At 37.4% G+C, this 19,350-nt stretch overlaps 1 protein-coding gene across 2 annotated transcripts in view; it reads right to left on the bottom strand.

The window, feature by feature from the left end:
- Window positions 1–362: 362 nt before the first annotated feature.
- Window positions 363–19,350, bottom strand: part of LOC121430763 (uncharacterized peptidase C1-like protein F26E4.3) — a 38,536-nt gene continuing 19,548 nt past the window's right edge. Inside the window, exons 1-10 of one of the 2 annotated variants that reach the window (XM_041628153.1) lie at window positions 16,088–16,173; window positions 14,140–14,551; window positions 13,102–13,180; window positions 12,078–12,182; window positions 11,445–11,680; window positions 10,914–11,067; window positions 9,985–10,156; window positions 3,790–3,835; window positions 3,252–3,475; window positions 363–2,404 (exon numbers count right to left, since the gene is read on the bottom strand). In XM_041628153.1, coding sequence (XP_041484087.1) covers window positions 2,246–2,404; window positions 3,252–3,475; window positions 3,790–3,835; window positions 9,985–10,156; window positions 10,914–11,067; window positions 11,445–11,680; window positions 12,078–12,182; window positions 13,102–13,180; window positions 14,140–14,479 — 1,515 coding nt within the window. In that variant the 5' untranslated portion in view covers window positions 14,480–14,551; window positions 16,088–16,173 and the 3' untranslated portion in view covers window positions 363–2,245. Of the gene's footprint in view, window positions 2,405–3,251; window positions 3,476–3,789; window positions 3,836–9,984; window positions 10,157–10,913; window positions 11,068–11,444; window positions 11,681–12,077; window positions 12,183–13,101; window positions 13,181–14,139; window positions 14,552–16,087; window positions 16,174–19,350 lie in introns of those variants that run through there. The other variant, XM_041628152.1, reaches the window with a different exon arrangement.

Here is a 19,350-nt window from a genome sequence, read left to right as displayed (position 1 = left end):
ATCCAGTTCGGCTGTGAATAGTGATCAGCCGAATTTTGAATTCATTTTAAATCTTAAGGATGAACTTTTAGATTTATATCTAAATCAACAATGTTTAAATCTAAATCTAATACATGTATTCGACTGGTTACTACTCACAGCCATTCTGGATTTATTTTAAATCCGCGGAATTTAGAGTGTACTCTATGCCTTAAGTCGATAATGTATGATTTATATTTTGAAGTCGTTGATACACTCTAGCTGCGTTGAAGTCGGCACTCTTTGCGTCAAGTCGACCATCTGCGTCAAGTCGTTACGCTCTTTCTTAAGGAGATACTCTGCATTAATTTAATTCGATAGTTTTTGTTTCAAGTCATTACTCCCTGTGTTCAAGCCGATACTCTCCGATTTGAGTTCGACACTCTTTGCGTCCATTCGTTACTCATTGATTTCAATCAGATGGTAATTTTGACATTCTTGCACCCCCCCCCCCCCCCGGTACCGCGGCCCCTTAAGTCGCCGATATAGACTCTGCCTAAAGTCCATATTCGCTTTGACATGATGTTGACAATCAAAATACTCAACTCCATTTAAATTTTCAAAAGTCTTCGTGATTGTGCTAAAATACCTGTTAACACACAATACTCAGTTTATCAACACATATAAATATGAAAAAAATACATACAAACAACATTTACCTATCTATAAATACCATCGACAAAAATATGCCGCAGTGAGTAACTTAATCCACTGTATAAAACTTTTCAGAAATTATTTACAGTTTAATTTGAGAAATAACATTCCTTGTCACATTGGTAGAAAGACAGGTATGAAAATGGGTCAAAGGTTTGAGGTGGTTTAAAAGCTATAGGCCTATAGATAATGATCATGATAATAGGGGATGGTGGGGATTGGGCAGCCTCGTATCAATAAAATGATAGAACTAACAAAAAGTCATTTCATTGTGACTCACGTAAAATCTCTTCGAATGTTCAACTTCAAGTTCAAGAGCTTGAAAACTCTATTAAAGAAAAAGACGCCTACACGATTCGTTTGTTCGTTAGACCATTATGACCTTCTCGATAAATGGTTTCGGTTTTACATGCCAAATTTAGATCCTAACATAATCAGTTAATGGCACCGTCAGTGACAGTAACTTCATATAATAATAATAACTCAATATTTAGTTTAACCATTACTCTTTGCAAAACGTATTAGAATTATACCAATCATAATTATAAAGCTTAGGACACAATAATTGCGTATACGGAGACTATCACATAAGGAAAGTGTCGTAAACAGAATGATATGTAGTATGTAACGTCATAATCGTCATAACAACTCAATATTTGGTTAAACCATTACCTTATGCAAGTCACATGGGAATTAAAATGTCATAAAGTTATCATTGTGTCATTTTATGATGAAACATCGTCTTCATCCTGTTTCTTCTTGAATATGAAAACTGGTCTGTATGATATATATAACTCTGATTTAGCACATGAAGTTTCGTGAAATAAATTAAATTATTTGATTGCTTATAAATGCAGCTATTGTCGTTAAATCACACATATATACGTCGAGAAAACCGTGTTTTGTCCTTCTTTTATCATCATTATTCTGATAATAGGACCATGGTTGCACCTCCGGCGTGGCGGCAATTTCGACACCAATGTTACACAATATAGAGTGACTTTACAAAAAGTATTTTTTCACTCTTTGCTTTATGCTTCGTCACAAAATGGGGATCAATGGAGAAAGTGCGCTGTTGCTTCTTTTGAAGTCTGTTACACTTCACTCTTTCTGTAAATCCCTCGGATAGGCCCTGGTTCATCAGTCCCAGTTCATCACATCGGTACGTGTATTCTCGGATTACTTGTGATAAACATGTCAGAGGCAGCATTGACCTGCACGAATCCATGGATAATGTTTTACTTAGACACTTTTTAGCAAAAAAAAAACGAGCTCCCATTGTCCAACATAACATAGGGTGACGGGTCCAAGCGAAGAGAACGTCATAAATTCGCATGACTCCAACATTTCCCCCAAATTCATCTTTTTTCAGCCAGTTATCGATCGATGCTAAGCAATGACCAAAGTCTTAGGTGGATAACGTCGAAAATTCGGCCTGAAATCTGTAGTTTACCATAATCTCTTTCAGCCTCAACATCCCTCATTCTGAATAACGATATAAAAGGTTTATCACATTTTAGAAGATTCTTTGAATCCTGAATCACTGAACGTTTGTATAACGTTTATGCGACGTTTATATGACGTTATTCGTTTTCATGGGGTTCATCATATCAGTGTCAATATTCGCCCAGACTCCGACGACGAACTTCTCGATACTGCATTCGTTTTCACCTCGGATGACCCGGAAGAGACCGTCTTCACCCCATCCGGTACCCCAGGAGTTGGCACATAGCTAGAAGGGGCAATCGATTAATAAAACAAATAATGTATGGTGTTAAGTTCAGGAGTTTTCAATGTATCTCTTAATTTGTAAAGAGAATATTCATTTGCTATAGTATCTTCTATTGTATATGTCAAGAATTGAATTTATTGTCAAATAACAGCCTCTTAATAACCCCTCCCTCCCCCCCCCCCAGAAAAAAAATCTTAGCAGTCGATATTCAAACTGACGAGAAAACCCATTTAATTGATATCGAAATTACAGCTAAATAAATAACCATAATGCTGTATAACATATCATAAAGTGATGGTATTGGTCATATCTAATCAATCTTTTCTAAAGGCATTTTCATGGTGTAATTCTTCCAATGCCCTCGATATCGGGTATTATTTGTATATTAGAACATTAAAACCACCCCTAATCTTCGTATAAATATCAGGTTTTTTTAAAATAATATTTCAAATAGTTTTGAGATGGATGTCAACGTATGTCGAAGGTAGTGACCTAATAATGAATTATAGGCATAATTGCAGTTTATTTAGAATTCCTGTTTTTATTTCGATGAAATGTCTTTCTGACAACGGGGCATTGTCACCTGAAACCAAATTAGGTTGAATACAACTTATTATAATATCCATATTTGTCATCAACGGAATCTCAATTTTAATTGGTTGCCCAGCATTGTTACCACGTTCATTAACACTAATTGCAAAGTGGCAGTGATTGTAATTCCTAGGTAACCATGGTAACGTGGTCTTCTATATATTATCATAAGCTACACAACGCCAAGACGATGAGACCTATAATAGAAAATGTATATAGTTTGGTCAAACTTGTTACTCAAACCGTAAGTTCTTACCCAATATTTGAGTGGTCTATTTGGGTACGACCTATCGACACCCCATCCTAGGATGCGAACCGAGTGCCAACCGCCCTGCTCTTCCTCAAACACACCGTCACCTTGGACATCGGTCTGGTCTCCGGTGAAGACTACGTTAGACGCAGACGCAGTCGACTTCATCGGAATGTGGCGATACACGCCGCCATTGTACATGAAGAAGTCGCTTTTGACGTTGAAAACGGCTGGTGGGAAAACATCAGATTCAAATAATGTTAGTGTCGTTACATTGTAATCGCTTTTTCATCTATTTATCTATTTTGCTGCTTAATATTAAACGATAAATAGCAACATTATTACCATGATAATGACTATAATTAAGTTGCAGAAAACATCCTCACTGAGCGACTTATTTGAATCGTACTGTAGAACATTCAAACATGTTTTACCATTTTCACGAGCGTATCTTGCAAATGTAGTGCTATTCATGTTCATTAATCATGTTAATGTTGTTTCTCATTATTCCAAAATGAACTAATAAATGTTGTCAAAGACATACCTTGTACAGGCCCGTTTGTGAATATTTCTGCCTTAATCTGCGTCTCCTATAGAACGAAAACATGTAAAGAGACACATTTATTTCTGGTTTGGGAAAAACACGCTGTGTAAAGCAGAATTAAGGAGTGAACAACGGCCGTGCTGCAGAAGAAAACGACATGGAATTGAAGTTTTATTTTTAAAGAAAGATCTTCTTCTTTGTTTAAGCCACAAACCGTAATTATATCATGATTAAGAAATAACAAACTTGAAAACAATTACACACAATGTAACCCATTATTATTTCGGTCGAGAAATAGGCCTTTATGAATGTAAAAAATTAGTCATACAGTATGACAAAAGAAGATAGGCATATCAATGGACAATATTACGAGGCATGAGTATATAAACATCAGGTGCAAAACACATTATTTTAACTTTGCCATTCAATGGTTACAAAACCTCAACAGCCAATCAGAATCAAGCATTCAATGAAAGATACCATCTCTAGGGTGTAATTTTAACACCTCAGGGTGTGGTCCTCTATTAACACCAACTGGTATCAGTTTTAACACCATATAAATTACATAGCACCTTGCCATATTCCTGATAGCCATGATGTGGGAATGTTCAAAGATTCACTCCGATTTCATCTAATCACAAGCGACACTTAGCACCCAAATATTCATCAAACAAGCTCAGTTGGAACATTTACTAAATTTATCCAACACAAACTCTTTAGAATACAATAACATTATTAAAACATGCTGGAATGTAATTCCTCGAAACTAACTCCACCCTTGAAATTGGCCCGAGGGTAAATTGCAATCAGTTTAACACCAACGATGGAGGGGCGTCATGCGGCGAAATTAAACCAAAAATCAAAACCATTTTCACCCTCCATTTTTCAAAATATTCTGCTCGAATTGCCCCTGAATGCGTTGATGCAATTAATCTTGAGCCTTTCAAGATATAGTTTCCTAGATGTTGCCAACATTTGTGGGTATCAACTTTTAAGAACTTCTGAAGCAATTTTAATGTTTTACCATGACTACTAGTCGAGGTGAAGCAGTCCCTATTTGACACTCAGGTCATGTTGTAGGTTTTATTCTGAAGTGTTCCAAATATTAAATTGTTGAAAATTCATCGACGTATTAATATCAATATCTAACTTGCTCCCATTGAAAATTTTAAAAGTTTATAACATTTCTAATTTATTCCCGTCATAATTAGTCAAATTCAGACACGACTTTGGACAGGATGGGAAAGTTGGAGGGCTTTCGCTTTCGCGATTCTCTTCGTAAAATCATTGCATTGAAATTGATATATTTTGATGTGATTAGTGTATTATTTTCTACAGGGAATTCCCCGCTAACTTCGAAAAATAAATATATTTTAAATATAATAATAGTAACGTATACAGTTTAAAGAAAGTGACAGAGACGACTACGCGATGACGTCATTATACGGGTCTATATGATCGAAACTATTTGGACACCTGCGGTGTTGTGTGTCCAGTAGAATTACTATCATCACAAAGCATGACTTTGATATATACATCAAGTGGGTATGGTTGTGGTCGGAGTATAGAAACAACAAACATGGACACATGATGTTTACCCGTACATTTTTTGTATAGATTTTTATGATTTGTATCATTGAACATTCAACTTTGTTAATAAAATGTGACAGCAGTGAATAGAGTAACTTTCAATTACATTGACAAATTTGTCACCCCCCCATGAACAAAAAGCAGAGCGAAAAAAAAACTTGCAAGAGTGTTGAAGTTTTGGATATACACTATGTAATTTCTGGGAATTTTCGAATGACCGAAACGATCGAGAAAATATCTACTTATAGACCTGCTTTGTTAGTTTGGTACGTAATTTCTCAAATTCAGATTAAAAGATGATAAAACCAAATAAGAATGAAAAAGATGTTCATCGTCCATGGAGATCTGAAGTAAATCAATAAACATTCTGATGTTGAAAAGTAAAATGAATTGATTTTTTAATGCCTTTTGTCAAGGTTTTGATACTGTGCAGCTCACACTAGTAAATCTTTGTAGACCAGTTTGAAGATACTTTCTCCCAACCGGCCTGTAATTGATTTAGTTTGGTAAGACAATAAGTACAGGATCTAAAACCAAGCTCTAATTCAAACTTGAAAATCCAATTATCATCCGAGATGCTCAATTGATGCTAGAACACTTTCACAAAATACAGTACTGCACCTTGAAAGTTATTTTTAAATTATTTAATTTCAAAGAAAACAATGGTGCTCTTGAACTTCGGACCCCGTAAATGTGTTCCACGTGTTCATGTATCCCGACAAGGTCTTCGCTCTCGCATTTTCAAAAGGAAATCTTTCTCCACTTTTACCGCTTTTGGACGTGACTTATGCTTATCAAAGAAAGCGAGAAAGTGCCGATGACAATTGGTTTATTGCGTTGGTGTATATAAGGACGGGAGCGGGGTTGGGGCCAAGCGCCCCTCAATATAAAAAGGTTTCATAATTAAGAAAAAAGGAGAAATAGAAAGGATGAAAGAGAAAAGAATGCAATGGTATCATATGTAAAAATCTATCCAGAAATTAGACTTTTATATGCAAAATATAATTTGTCTTTTGCCCACTCGCTTCGCTCGGACGCATCTTTTAAGAATCTTTGCTCCATCCGTCGCATTTGTCCCCTCAATTTTAAGGGGCTCAATACGCCAATGGTATTGGTATATACGAGTTTTTTTTTTTGCTGGTTGCGATAGAGAGGGGTTGGCTCTTCTCATGTCGAATCTTGTCACCTTAGAAATATGCAAGGGCGGATCCTGAATTTTCTAAAACGGAGGGGCATATCTTCCCAAGGAAAATTTGAAAAAAAAAGATTTCACCTAGAATTTATGGTCATTTCGTAATGTCTAATTTCACATGCCAAAAAAAAGTCCGCACTTCTGAATGAACGAGATATTTCCATTAAAAATATATTCTATAACTTCAAAAGTGGAGAGCACTTGTGTGAGAACGGCATATTTACATCTAAAAATTGTATTTTGGCTCTCAAAGGGGGGGGGGGCATGGGCTGGATGTGCCCCCCCCCCCGCGGACCGGCCACTGATTTACTGTGTAGTGTTTAAGCATAGCTCGAGGAGTTGTATAATATTCAAATATTACTTTATTTTTCACATGAAGACCAGATGAAATAGCAAAAGAAAAATCTAAAAATCAACTCTATATAAGAAAATATTTAAGAGAAAGGTGTTTCAAAAAATTACAAAGGCGTGTTATAGCGTACTCTTCACTGGGGGTGAAATCGTAATTTGACACAAGGACATGTTCAATATGACACGCTTCCCTACGTGTGGGACTATACCAACGAAACTTCTGAAGTCAAAGATCAATTCAAGCAATCAAGAAATCAAGATTTTTCGGTGTTCATTGAAACTAGGATATACGAGTAACAAATATTTGAAATAACCGACAGAGGCGAGAAACAATTAAAGGTGACAATAGGGTAAAAACTATACAAAAATGTCCTTGTCAAAACTATTAAAATCAAACTTAACACGATGATGGGAATAGTGTGTGACATCTATTCTATTCACTGACATACTTCTGAATTAATTTGTTTATGACGATATCGAATTTTACGATATAATATATCAAAAGACAAGAGTGTGATTTGGTATTTTTTAAAATAAAAATTTAAGGCGTGGATGCGATCACTGGCGGGGTGAACGTGTTGAGGCAAGGATCGTAATAATAAAAAAAATATTATTGCAAAGTTTATTTTGCACAGATGGAAAATGATACAAGTATTTAATTCGTCATGCGGACGAATTAGGTGGTCTGTCATGATTTTTCATTCAGAGTCGGCTAGTGTATAAAATGAATAATTTAGATATGATTGATAATCTTGATTCTAGACATCCTAAGAATAAATTTTGACCATTGCTCAATGTGATTATTAATGTTTCCCATAGACTTTACACGTAAGCAATTTTGAGAATTACAATTCCAATATTGCAAGTGAAAAACGGGCATGATCCCGGCATCTGATCAAAAAGTGGAGGTCACATTACCGAAAGCCCAGAATCTCAGCTATAACATATTAAAAGCTCCGGCAAAACTGACAAGAAGAAATGGAGATATGGCTCACGAAATAGAGGAATGTCGAATCTAGTTTTGAGAAAAAGTCATGTCCCATAGAGATTACACACAAAATAAATGTGATATGAAAAAAACAATTATAATCTGTTTTATCTTGCTAAATTTTAACTTTCATACCTTTTAATTATCATAAAGGATCATGTAAGAGGTGGCAAAAAGAAAAAAAAATGAAAAAAAATCATCTTTTCTACCCCAGGAATCGAACCTCCGCCCTCGAGAAAGCAAGTCAAATGCGTTATCCATTGAGCCACGATATTCCCCATAGAGATTACACGTAAGCAATTTTGAAAATTACAATTCCAATTTTGCAAGTGAAAAACGGGCATGATCCCGGCATCTGATCCAAAAATGAAGGGCACACTTCCGATAGCCCAGAATCTCAGCTACAACATGTTAAAAGCTCAAGGAAAGCTGACAAGAAAAAATGGAGATATGGCTCACGAAATAGAGAAATGTCGAATCTAGTTTTGGGAAAAAGTCATGTCCCATAGAGATTACACGCAAAATGAGGAAAAATGACATGCTTCTTTTCATCGCTGTTTTACGTAATGATGCGTTCCTCAAAACGAATATTCATGTAACTGAGGAGAAAGAGTACCTTCTAAACTACAACATATCGAAATCTGGGCGAAAAATGATTTATATTCGAGAAGTTACAGCCAAATTTGCATAAATTTGATGACGTCATTTTTGAATAAATGAAATTTTTAGTTTGGGCGCCTATTTGATGACGTCACGAGATAATTTAGGGACAATGGTGACATGAAATCAAATTTACAACTCATAATCTATCGATATATGAAAAAAAAATTGGGGGTCAACGGACTATTTAAAGAGCTACAGTGAATTTGCAATAGGCATGTTTTTGCCCATATATGGCCTATAGTGAGAGCTCGCGCGCACACGTGCTGCAAAGTTTAACGGGTGTTAATTTCGTTATTAATGGTTGTAGAAGGTTGATCAAGGTATCAAATTGCTCAGAATTTTATTAGCAATGCAATGATATTAAAAGAAACGGTTTTTCTGCGTTGCGTTAAGGTGTAACGCGCGGAAACGCGCGCGCATATGTGCGCGCGCGCAAATTTTTGAAATGCTTAAAATGACCTGAAACGTACCCAAAAAATTTTATAGGTCATTTGGACGATTTTTTTACCTTTGACGCGCGCGTACGCGCGCGTCATGACCTCTACATGACCTTTGATGACATTGGCATTTGACCCCTGACATGAAGTTAATGTCATGTAAATATTGTTAATTTTTGATAATTGATAATGAAGATATGATCAAATGAAGAATTTTACAAAATGGCGCGTAGATGACGTCATCATGACCATATGACCTTGAAAAGCTTATTTTGCCGTCTCTATGATAGATTCTATATATGACAAAAAAATCAGCAAAATTGATTCAGCCAATTTCGAGAAAAGTTGGCGACAAAAAATAGGTACAATGAATAAAGATAGGAAGAAAGAAATAAAGAAAATTCTGACGAAATCAATAGGTGATCTGTAACAGACAGACAAGGTTATAATGGTATTGACATTTGTTTCTATTTTGCAAGATGCGTCAATCATCGCAGCCCTGATCATAATTATTGACGCGAATACATCTTGGGAAAAAAATCTCAGTTAGAAATCATTAAATCATCATCCATTCTGACGCCTGCAGAAGCGATATCTGGGTGCTTCTTTGGTCTTCCATCAAGTTCAGTAGAGATTTGTTTTCAATTTGCTTTTGTCCTTTCCCCGCCAAGGTCGTTTTTGAAAATGAAATAATGTTTTAAAAAATAAATCAAAATGAAATCCTATGCATTCGTTCACACCCTTACCCTCCCAAGATATGCTTCAAGTCTCTATGATCATGATGAATAAATTGTATAAATCTTCACTTAATACAAATCACAACAAAACTAGACTCTTGTGTTCTGCCATACGCCATAATTAATTCCACAGATTGTATATATGTCTGACGCATGCGCAATGCCTCGCTCCTGAACACCATATTTTTTTCATGTCCAAATGCATTTGAATATGAATTTCAACAATCCATAACTCACATCTTGTGCTATCCTGTATGGCGGTGTCGACATATATCTTTGACTTCGAACTGTTGGATTGGGACAATACGGAGGCACACGATCGCGACCTTTGATGTAACAGTTACCCTTCCTCATTTGCATATCTGACGTCATCCCGCTAAGGTACGGGTAACAGTCCTCCGTTACAATTCTGCAAAAAAGGGAAATGTTTCAATAGGAAAATAAGTGAATGAAATTGAGGTTAATAACGTGACAGCGATACGAGAATCGTTAATTGTCACTACGAGTGCAGTCTGCAACGAAAAAGGCATTTCGTGGTTTAAAACAGTACAGTTAATTCATTGGAGATGAAAGATAAATCTTTGAATAAGTATGAAAAAATGTTGCAAGTTACAACTGGCAAATTCGAATTGAGCTAATTTTTGAGTTTTAGAAAGCATATACAAACGATGATGTGGTTGATAATACTGAATGATATTACAACAAACAAGTTGCCAAATTTGACGATAGTCATTTTTACCATCACCGTCGCCATCATCACCACCACAACCACCTGCATCATCAAAATCATCGTCATTATCACACAAAAAAATAGCGTCGTCATCACTGCTGTCATCATCATCAAAATCATCACTGATCGTCACCATCATGACCATCAGGCATCAGCAACCGTTTTACCACCACCAAGTCGCGCTCTTTATGACAATTATCCTTAACCCACCGAGAACACTCTCGTTAGTCGTCATAGTCATCATCATCATCATCATCATCATCAACAACAACAATATCATCACCAATCATTATCACTCCCCCCACCACCATCATCGTCATAATCTTCATCATCACCACCACCATACTCGTCTTCATCTTTAGCACCATCATCATCTTCATCGTCAACATCACCACCACCATCATCATCACCATATTGCACTAAGGCCAATACTTACCCCCTTTTCCTCATATACCACCAGGCCCTGTCTAGATGCCCTCCCGTGCATCCCTGCTGTCTCTTCACGTTACACGATAGTAGATGTTGAGGTGACAGGTGCATGTATTTGAACGTGCCATTGGACTGGATGGCCAAGCGATCCGAAGCAGTAGCTGTTGGAAGCAAGATACAGAACAATTGAATCACAAACTTTTCTTAAACCTCGACTAAATCCAATGGTCAAATGTACTTTTAGTCAATTTCATGAAAGTTTGAGATCTCAAAACTACGATGTTAAACAAATAGGGAATACGGGTATCGGTGGGGATAGAGAAAGAAGGAATTACGACCGAAAGAGATAAAAATGTAATATGTGCTATAACCATGACAACCGTAAATCTGCAATATCTATGATTTTTCGAAAGTGCAGCATTCGAAAATCGTGTTGGTTACAGATCAGTTCAGTTGTAGCAGAGTTTATTATTTAGTGCGACTTGGACTCATGCCCGGAACATTTTGGACTTAACCCGGAAAGAACCTTTGAATTTACCTGCGGTTGACATTGCCCAGGAGCTGGCGCAGTTGCCTTGGTTTTGTACGCCTTCGATGAGTCCTGGCCAGTGGAGCCTTGCGTCAAACTCTTCGGGGATGTCTTCGGGTGGCATGTCATTCTGTATCTGGTGCATGTTCAGTACGGCAGCGGTTGGTTTCATGGTGCCCAACCTGTAGTGCATCACGTCGTCTTTGGAGGAGCCCCAGAACTCGGTCTGGTTACCCGCTGACCACCTGGACATCGAAGACAATATAGTCATTGGAAGGGAATCAAAGCTTTACCAAAGAAAGACTTACCATCGTACTATCCTGCAATTCTGAGTCTTTAAATATTACGTTACAGCCAAGTATGGTCATTAGTAGCAGCATTTTTTTCAGTGATATAGATGTAGCTCCCGTAGTCCTCCATCTTTAAAACCTGCCACCAAAAGTCCTAAAAAACCTATTGTCACTTGTAACCGGATTGACATTTTTCTTTCTTACATCTGCACATCAAAACTCTCGTCATAGAAGCAGTGAAGGTGTCATTGGCCTCAATTCGAAATTCATCAATAATGAAATAGATTAACTTAAAGTATTCCAATTTACAAAAGAATGATGACAGTAGTATCAGGTGAGTTGGCCTACTTACCCGAAGTTACCATCGTTGATTTCATCTACTGCCTCCTGGTTGATGGCACAATCCCTCTTTTCACAAACAAATGTGGCGAATTCATAGAGCACAGGCTTACACGTACTGTTGAATAGAAGACAATTCAATGAAAAGTTTGCTATCTAATCTAAAATGAAATTTATTTTGATAAATAGCGCCCCCGTCCTTGTGATTACAATGCGCTGCCGGAATCTTGGTCCAGTTTTTGGTCACCCGAATGAAAATACTGGGCTATTTACAGAATGGACTAATGGATAAGTTGAGGGAAGCTTCTTAATCATGCATTTTTGAAATTAATATTTCATACGTCAAAAACTTGAAAAGGTGTCGGAAAGTGAAATATAACGAATATCAACATGTTGAAAAAAAACGCCAATCATTTGTTTTCATATAGGCATCAACAACTAACGTTACGATAGGTGAACAAACACATCGATCTGTCAATCGTCGATTTAAAACATTCAGACACAAAAAGAACCATCATGTTATCCATACGTCCTACACCATACTTCGTACGATACAAGAATCATTGAAACACTTGTGAAAGCGGGCATAAGACATTAGCAAGTGGTTGCAGGATCAAAATAAATCGTCATCAAATGTCTTCTCCGTCTTCACAATCTGTGGATCCCAACAGGTTGATGTATCGACGGAGCATGACAAAGGCGTTTACTTGTGATGACAAATTAGTGGTATGAGGTGGAAAGGTATGATTGTACTCGACGTTCTTCAAAAAGATGACGAGAGCTCTAATCAACTCTTCAACAATAACCAGGATACGAATAGAGTATGATGTCAAAAGTGTGCCATTGTTAAAGACTTACTAGTACTTCACGAAGCAATGTTAATAATGTTTCAAATGTGATAATATTATCAACCATTTTTACGTGATCAGTCGATGGTTATAATTATTGACTTTTCATTCATCATGTTCAAGAAGTTGTAACAGCAATATTTTAGAACTTTTTACAGAACTGGAAATGTATTTTGATAATATACTCACCAAGTATTACAGTTTATCCTTAGAACTTCTCCGACTTGGTATTCTCTATCGTCGTGGCAGCATAGTAATTCAACTTCGTCTAGGATGTTTAAATGCATAGATCAGATGAAAATTAGTCTTTGCATGTTTATTCTTGGTTACGTAATATTAGCATAAGGCAATTCCTAAGCAAACATGTCTTTAAGTAGATAATAATGTTTTAGAAAATATTATCTTCGATAATAAACGGGTATTCAAACGTTCTGATTGTTGTATGTTGTGGTGTGAATCAAAATAGTAGATGTGCGATTTATTGCTGTTGTGTATTTTGTTCTTGGTTCCTCAATTTCGTAAAGTGGTGCAACATTCACAGTTCCTTAATAGGGACTATCATCATTCCGTGGAGCTACTAATCATTCTGACCCAGTAACAGTCAATCAACTTTATCAGAATCAAGATTTCAAACAATTTTTTAAAAAATGGGAAAGTTAATTAGAACCATTTATGCAACAAGGCGCTGGATAACTGATTTCATACCTGTATGTCTGGGAGATATTTTTACACTGACAAGTTCAATATACACTGTGAGAAAATTTATCCTTAAAATAAAAGAAGTTCCTGCAGCAGAGTCTTGAAAACTTATGTAATCTTACCAGATTGCGTAATCTTACAGGAAATCGGTATTTGGTGTAGGAAACTTATAAATTTCCTTTAATAAAACACCCTTTTCCCATTTTTAAACAGACCTGGGGAGCGTTTCATCAATATTTTCATCCGACAGGTTGTCAGATCTGACATCTTTCCTTGATTCTGATTGGCTGAGAGGCACTGTTCCTATGGTAACTGTCAGATAAACCGGTACTTGTCGGATAAAATGTCAGACAAGTCCATTCATGAAACGCCCCCCTGCTCTGTTAAATTTGAGAAAATTCCTGTTGTATGAATTTACAGAATGATTCTGTTATTGCTTTCTGCAAAATCTTCCTTTTTCTGTAAAATCAGGGTCTTTTTAACAGTGTAGCCAAGTTTCAATACAAACAAATTTTGGAGTGGATATACCTATCTTTCGAGACTCAAGGACATCTGGGGGAGGCTTTCGACCAAGGCACACCTCATAGAAGTCCGGACAGCAGTCGGGGTCGTTCCTCTGACAGAACCCGTCGCAGTAGCAGAGCGTCGTTGGGTTGCTGGTTGGAAAAGGTGCGTGGCACTTGTCGTTTCGTAAAAACCCCGTCTTGGCCACTGCATCGCTGATGACGGTGGCACCGGTTACGTTGCAGCATCCGCGGACTGCGCAGTATCGGCCCGTGTGGTGGTCACCGGGGACGCCGGCGATGAGGACAGCGAAGGTTACGATGAAGAGTACTGAAGATACGATGGTCATCGTCGAGGAAGCCATGTTGTTTGTTTCCCTATTTCCCCAACACTGTTTTTAGATTAGAAGTGGCGGGTGCGGACAACACTCATATACCTGGACAAAGAGAGGAGAAGAGAGGGATTACTCGACAAGTGAAATAAATCGATAGCAGTTTGTATACAATCATTTCGCCAAGGGCAATGTGTTATTATTAAGTTATTATTGTGGTAGATCAATTGATGTAAAGTTGGGTAACATGTTGGGGATCACACTCACATCACTCTAATTTTGCGAGATAAACGTTTTCATTGTAAAGACCTTGTTCTAACCAAATGACGAATTTAAGAATAAGAAGTCTATCATTATCATGTTTATGATTGTGCACACTTGAAATACTGTCCACTGTGTTTGGTAATGTATGTTGGTAAAAAATATATATAAATATATATTCTGGGGTCCGTTGCAGAAAGAGTTGCGTTTAAACGCAAGTCAAAAAATCAATCGCAAGTCCAAAATGCGCGCTTTTGATTGGTTGAAAATCAAGTTGCGCACGATTTTTAGAGTTGCGTTTGATTGCAACGGTCCCCTGGGCAACTATTATCCAATTGAGCAAATTTATTACCCAATTTATTAGTTTTTATTACCGAATTTTGACAGATTTTAACCAATAGTTGTGTGGACAATATGTTGCCAAGTAGTGGTTAAAATTTCGGCGTTTTTTGCCCAACCTTTTTAAGAGTGTGTTGTTCTCCGATCACGCCGATCATCCCTTATTCAGTTATTACATATACATATTTTTGAAATGTTCACATTTCTAAGATATATAACAAAGAATGGAGATAAGACCTTACTGGTCATCTTGTTGCCACCCCCTTCTCTCTTTACCACTTCACCCCGCCACCCCCTCTCTCTCTCCCTCCTTCTGATGATCTCTTGCCTTAATTCATCTCTGTACAGTTCTGCGAACCCCCCCCCCCCTTCTCTGTGTGTCTCTCTCTCCCTCTCTCTCTTTCCATCTCTGCCTCTCTCTCTCTATCCTTTCACTCTCTTGCTCTGTTTGTCCAATTATCTCTCTGCCCCCCCCCCCCCGCTCTCTATATCCTTACGACTTACCACTCTCCCCAAGTCACCTTTTCCCCGTTCGTTCGCCCCCCCCCCCCACACACACACCTTTCTGACCTTAAAAAACATAGTCGCTGCAAACATAAGCCTCGCTGCTCTTTCAAACATCAGAGTATTTATCGATCATCGAAAGCGTGTAAAGAATAAAGACCGTTTCAAATCTGAACAATATTACCCATTAACGGCGGCTCCTTTCTGACCGATATCGCACAAGTGCCCCTCAACGCTGTCAAACTCTTTTCTACTAATGTATTTTCGGAAGGAGAATTATCCGCAAATTTCATTCAGAAAAGACTTCTATGTTGACACTTTTTGTCCGAGGCGCGAAAATGAAAACAGTCAAATGAAATCGTAAAAATAGCGCAATCCTCTTTTTTTCTCTCTCTCTCTTACAAGGCCCCTTGATCAAACGAATATCATCAATATAAGCTGAAATGCTGCTTCATTTTAATGGGACATACTGTAAGCATGCTAAGCTGGATGTTTTTCGTCCCTGAGGAACTTTAGCTGAGAGAATAATATACTTACAAGTATTCCCACAAATCATGCTAAATGATTGTAAGCTACTTGGTGTTTCATGTGGCGTACTTTCAGAGAATGATCCGAAAATCACAATGAATATGAAATGTCTGATGTAGAAATAATGGAAAATTTCAAAGAAATGCGCGAAAAACAGAAGATTTGTCCTCAGCTCACCTTGAAGAATACATGAATGATTCATGCATTGTGTTCTACTGGTGTCATATTATGTTACATTACGATGTGCTGGGAATGCTCCTCATTATTATTCCGTTTTCCGCTGAGATGGTCATGTAAGGGACATGATTGCTCTAAACAATTAAGCTTTGTTTCAATAACATTCCTATCTTTCTACTCATATTCTAAAAATATTTTGGGAAAATGTGTCTAGATGAATGTGTTATCAAGGTTATTGATGCTTTATACCATGTCAATATAATGATCATCATACTCCAGCGACCTACATATAGCCTTTTATTGGGCATGTACTTAGCGATCAAGTCGACTTCGAAGAGTCTTCCTGTCAAAAGGCGCGTCGTGGTCTTGCGGTTCTGACATTCGCCATAAACAGAGCTAGGGTCGTGGGTTCGAATCCTAGCCATCGGGTGTTTTCCTTCAGCAAGAAATTGATCCATACTGTGCTGCCCTCGACCCAGGTGAGGTGAATGGGTACCCGGTGGGTGATGGGATCTCGAGCTAAAGCCGGGGTGATAACAGCGCTTTGTATCCTCAGGCAAAAAAGGAGGAATAAATCCAGCTATTATTATTATTATCAAACTTTTAATTATTATTATTATTACTATTATTATTATTATTATTGATATAATTCTAGTTCTCGAAACGGTCATCACTTTAATTCAACCGATCATTGTGATCACTCTATGGAAAGGGTAACGAGCTCATTTTTAAACTTTATTATAAACAGAAAATGTGTTGGATATCATTTAAAACATGAAGAGATTCCGCAATAGTTGAAAGAACTGTGGAGAGAATTTACAAAATTTGACCAGTTAGGGCAGTGAACCTTGTTTCATAATAATGCTAAACACTAACAAACGTTGGGGTTTGTTATTTTGCAACAGCATGAATCCAAATTGTTGTTATTCTAACGAACAATAATTTGGAAATACCTGAGCATCATTAACTCCTATTTATATCATAGAAAACGATTCCTATTCGCTTTGCAACCCATTCACGTCATGATAACTTGATCACGATATCACCATTAAAATGATTAACTTATAATTGACGCAAAGCCTGGACTTATACGCTTGAAAAAATCAATATTAGTACAACATGGCAATGACCTCACGTCTTTTCTTAAGTATTAACTAAATCCCGAATCAAAATCAATAATATTAAGTACTAACTAAATTCCGAATCAAAATCATTCAAAGTAGGTAAGGTGGCTTGTTATTCATTCTCCGATCCGCACGTGTATAGTTCATCAACAAAGAAAAGTTCAGAATACTATTAATGAACCTGCACAAACTTGATTTCACCAGCCAGCCTGTCCATGTTAATAAATGGAGGGATATTATTGTTGTGATGTTGTTATCCTGTAAATGGTATCTAATTATTTTTTCCTGTCTTCATTCAATCACTGACACAATCATGTACATTCCAGAGAAGGATGATTTTGAATTGTTGAAGATGGGTGTTTCGCGATGGAATTTACATGAAGTATGCCAACGCGAGGGGCGGGGCACTCAAATATTTTTTGTGGTGTGTGTGCGCTCGTGTTGAGGCCGTTGGAAAAAAAACGCGTAAAAGGCCCGGGGTTGGGTTTTTTGTATGTCTATGAAGCGATACGTGCGTTGCGTGTTCAGGGCAGGGGCGGATCCAAGATTTTCTAAAAGGGGAGCACATTTACCCGAGGAAAAATTTGACAAAAAAAGGGTCTTCACTTTTAAGAGGGGCACACTTCTGCTGTAACGGCATTATTTACATTACAAATTTTAATTGTGCCTCTCAAATGGGGACGGGCACGGGCCGGATTTGCCCCCCCTGGATCTGCCAGTGGTTCAGGGTGGCAAAACCCTGGAAATTTGAAAGAAAATATTAGTGATAATAGTATAAGGGAAGAAAAAATGTACTTTTCTGACGCCTAATCACTCGCACTTTCCGTAACTTATCTCATTTTGGTGGAATGATTTTATTTTTGTACTCTCTTGCATTTTCTTATTCAAAAGTTCATCCTCATTGCCTCGCCCAAAAGGAAAAAAACAAAAACGTCGAACTATATCAATAACAATTAACAACATGATGATTATGTTAATAATAGGTGATTTATAAAATCGCATGCTTATCATGATGTTTTTCCATGGGTTTTAGAATATAAGGAAAATAATAAAATGAGAATAAGTAGAGTTAGCAGATGATGAGGTGGGAGAGAGGGGTAGAAAAGTATAGATGAATGTGGAGAGGGATACTGAGGGGTTTAGGGATAGAGAGGGGAGGAGAGGGGGGGGAGATTGGCATGGAGGTGCTATGGAGAGGGTCTATTGAAAAAGAAATGGGCGGCAGAACACTAACATTGCTATAATTAGAACCCCTGAAACCTACCTTAATCTTTTATTTTGATCAAATCAAATACACTCAAAAGCTAGGATTGATTCAATATCTGGCACAAACAATACCTGGGATCTTTGAATATACCTTTAATAGCTTCTAAATCGTTTTCCTTTGTATTCTTCTCGTATCTCCTTGGGCGATTTGAAGGGAAGGGACGGACGACACCACAAGGTTCGATAGAGAAGCCATGGATCATTGTATTTTCTTATTCCACCTCGTATTGACGAATGGGTTTTTTAGAAATGCATCGCGACGACACAGGGCAGGCGTTTGCGAAAAGTCGTGTTTCATTCTTTAAAAATTAGAATGGAAAATTGGAACTATAACTCATCGGACCCCGCCTATAAGGGATAGATCGTATATGATAGTTTTGTTCCAATGGTCAGCAAGCGATGGTCAATAGGATACACTTTAGATGACCCCTCCCAATTAGCCAATGATATGGACCTACGACCATGGCAACCAAAATGGACACGAAATCATTGCTGGCTAGGCCAACAAACCTCAATATGCTAAATATTGTAATATTGTAATAATAATAATAACAACGCGCCTCGGAATAGATTATTTCTAGATAGATGGCGCTATATAAATGCCTATTATTATTATTATTATTATTGTAACCATACCCATGCCATATATATCCGCCAAAATCATTGAAACTGCATGACAATGTTTGAATATTTGAAATATGAGCA

Source organism: Lytechinus variegatus, chromosome 17, assembly GCF_018143015.1.
Source record: "Lytechinus variegatus isolate NC3 chromosome 17, Lvar_3.0, whole genome shotgun sequence".
NCBI lineage: Eukaryota > Metazoa > Echinodermata > Echinoidea > Temnopleuroida > Toxopneustidae > Lytechinus > Lytechinus variegatus.
The sequence above is the reverse complement of the archived record's forward strand: the minus strand, read 5'-3'. Positions and strand labels throughout refer to the sequence as shown.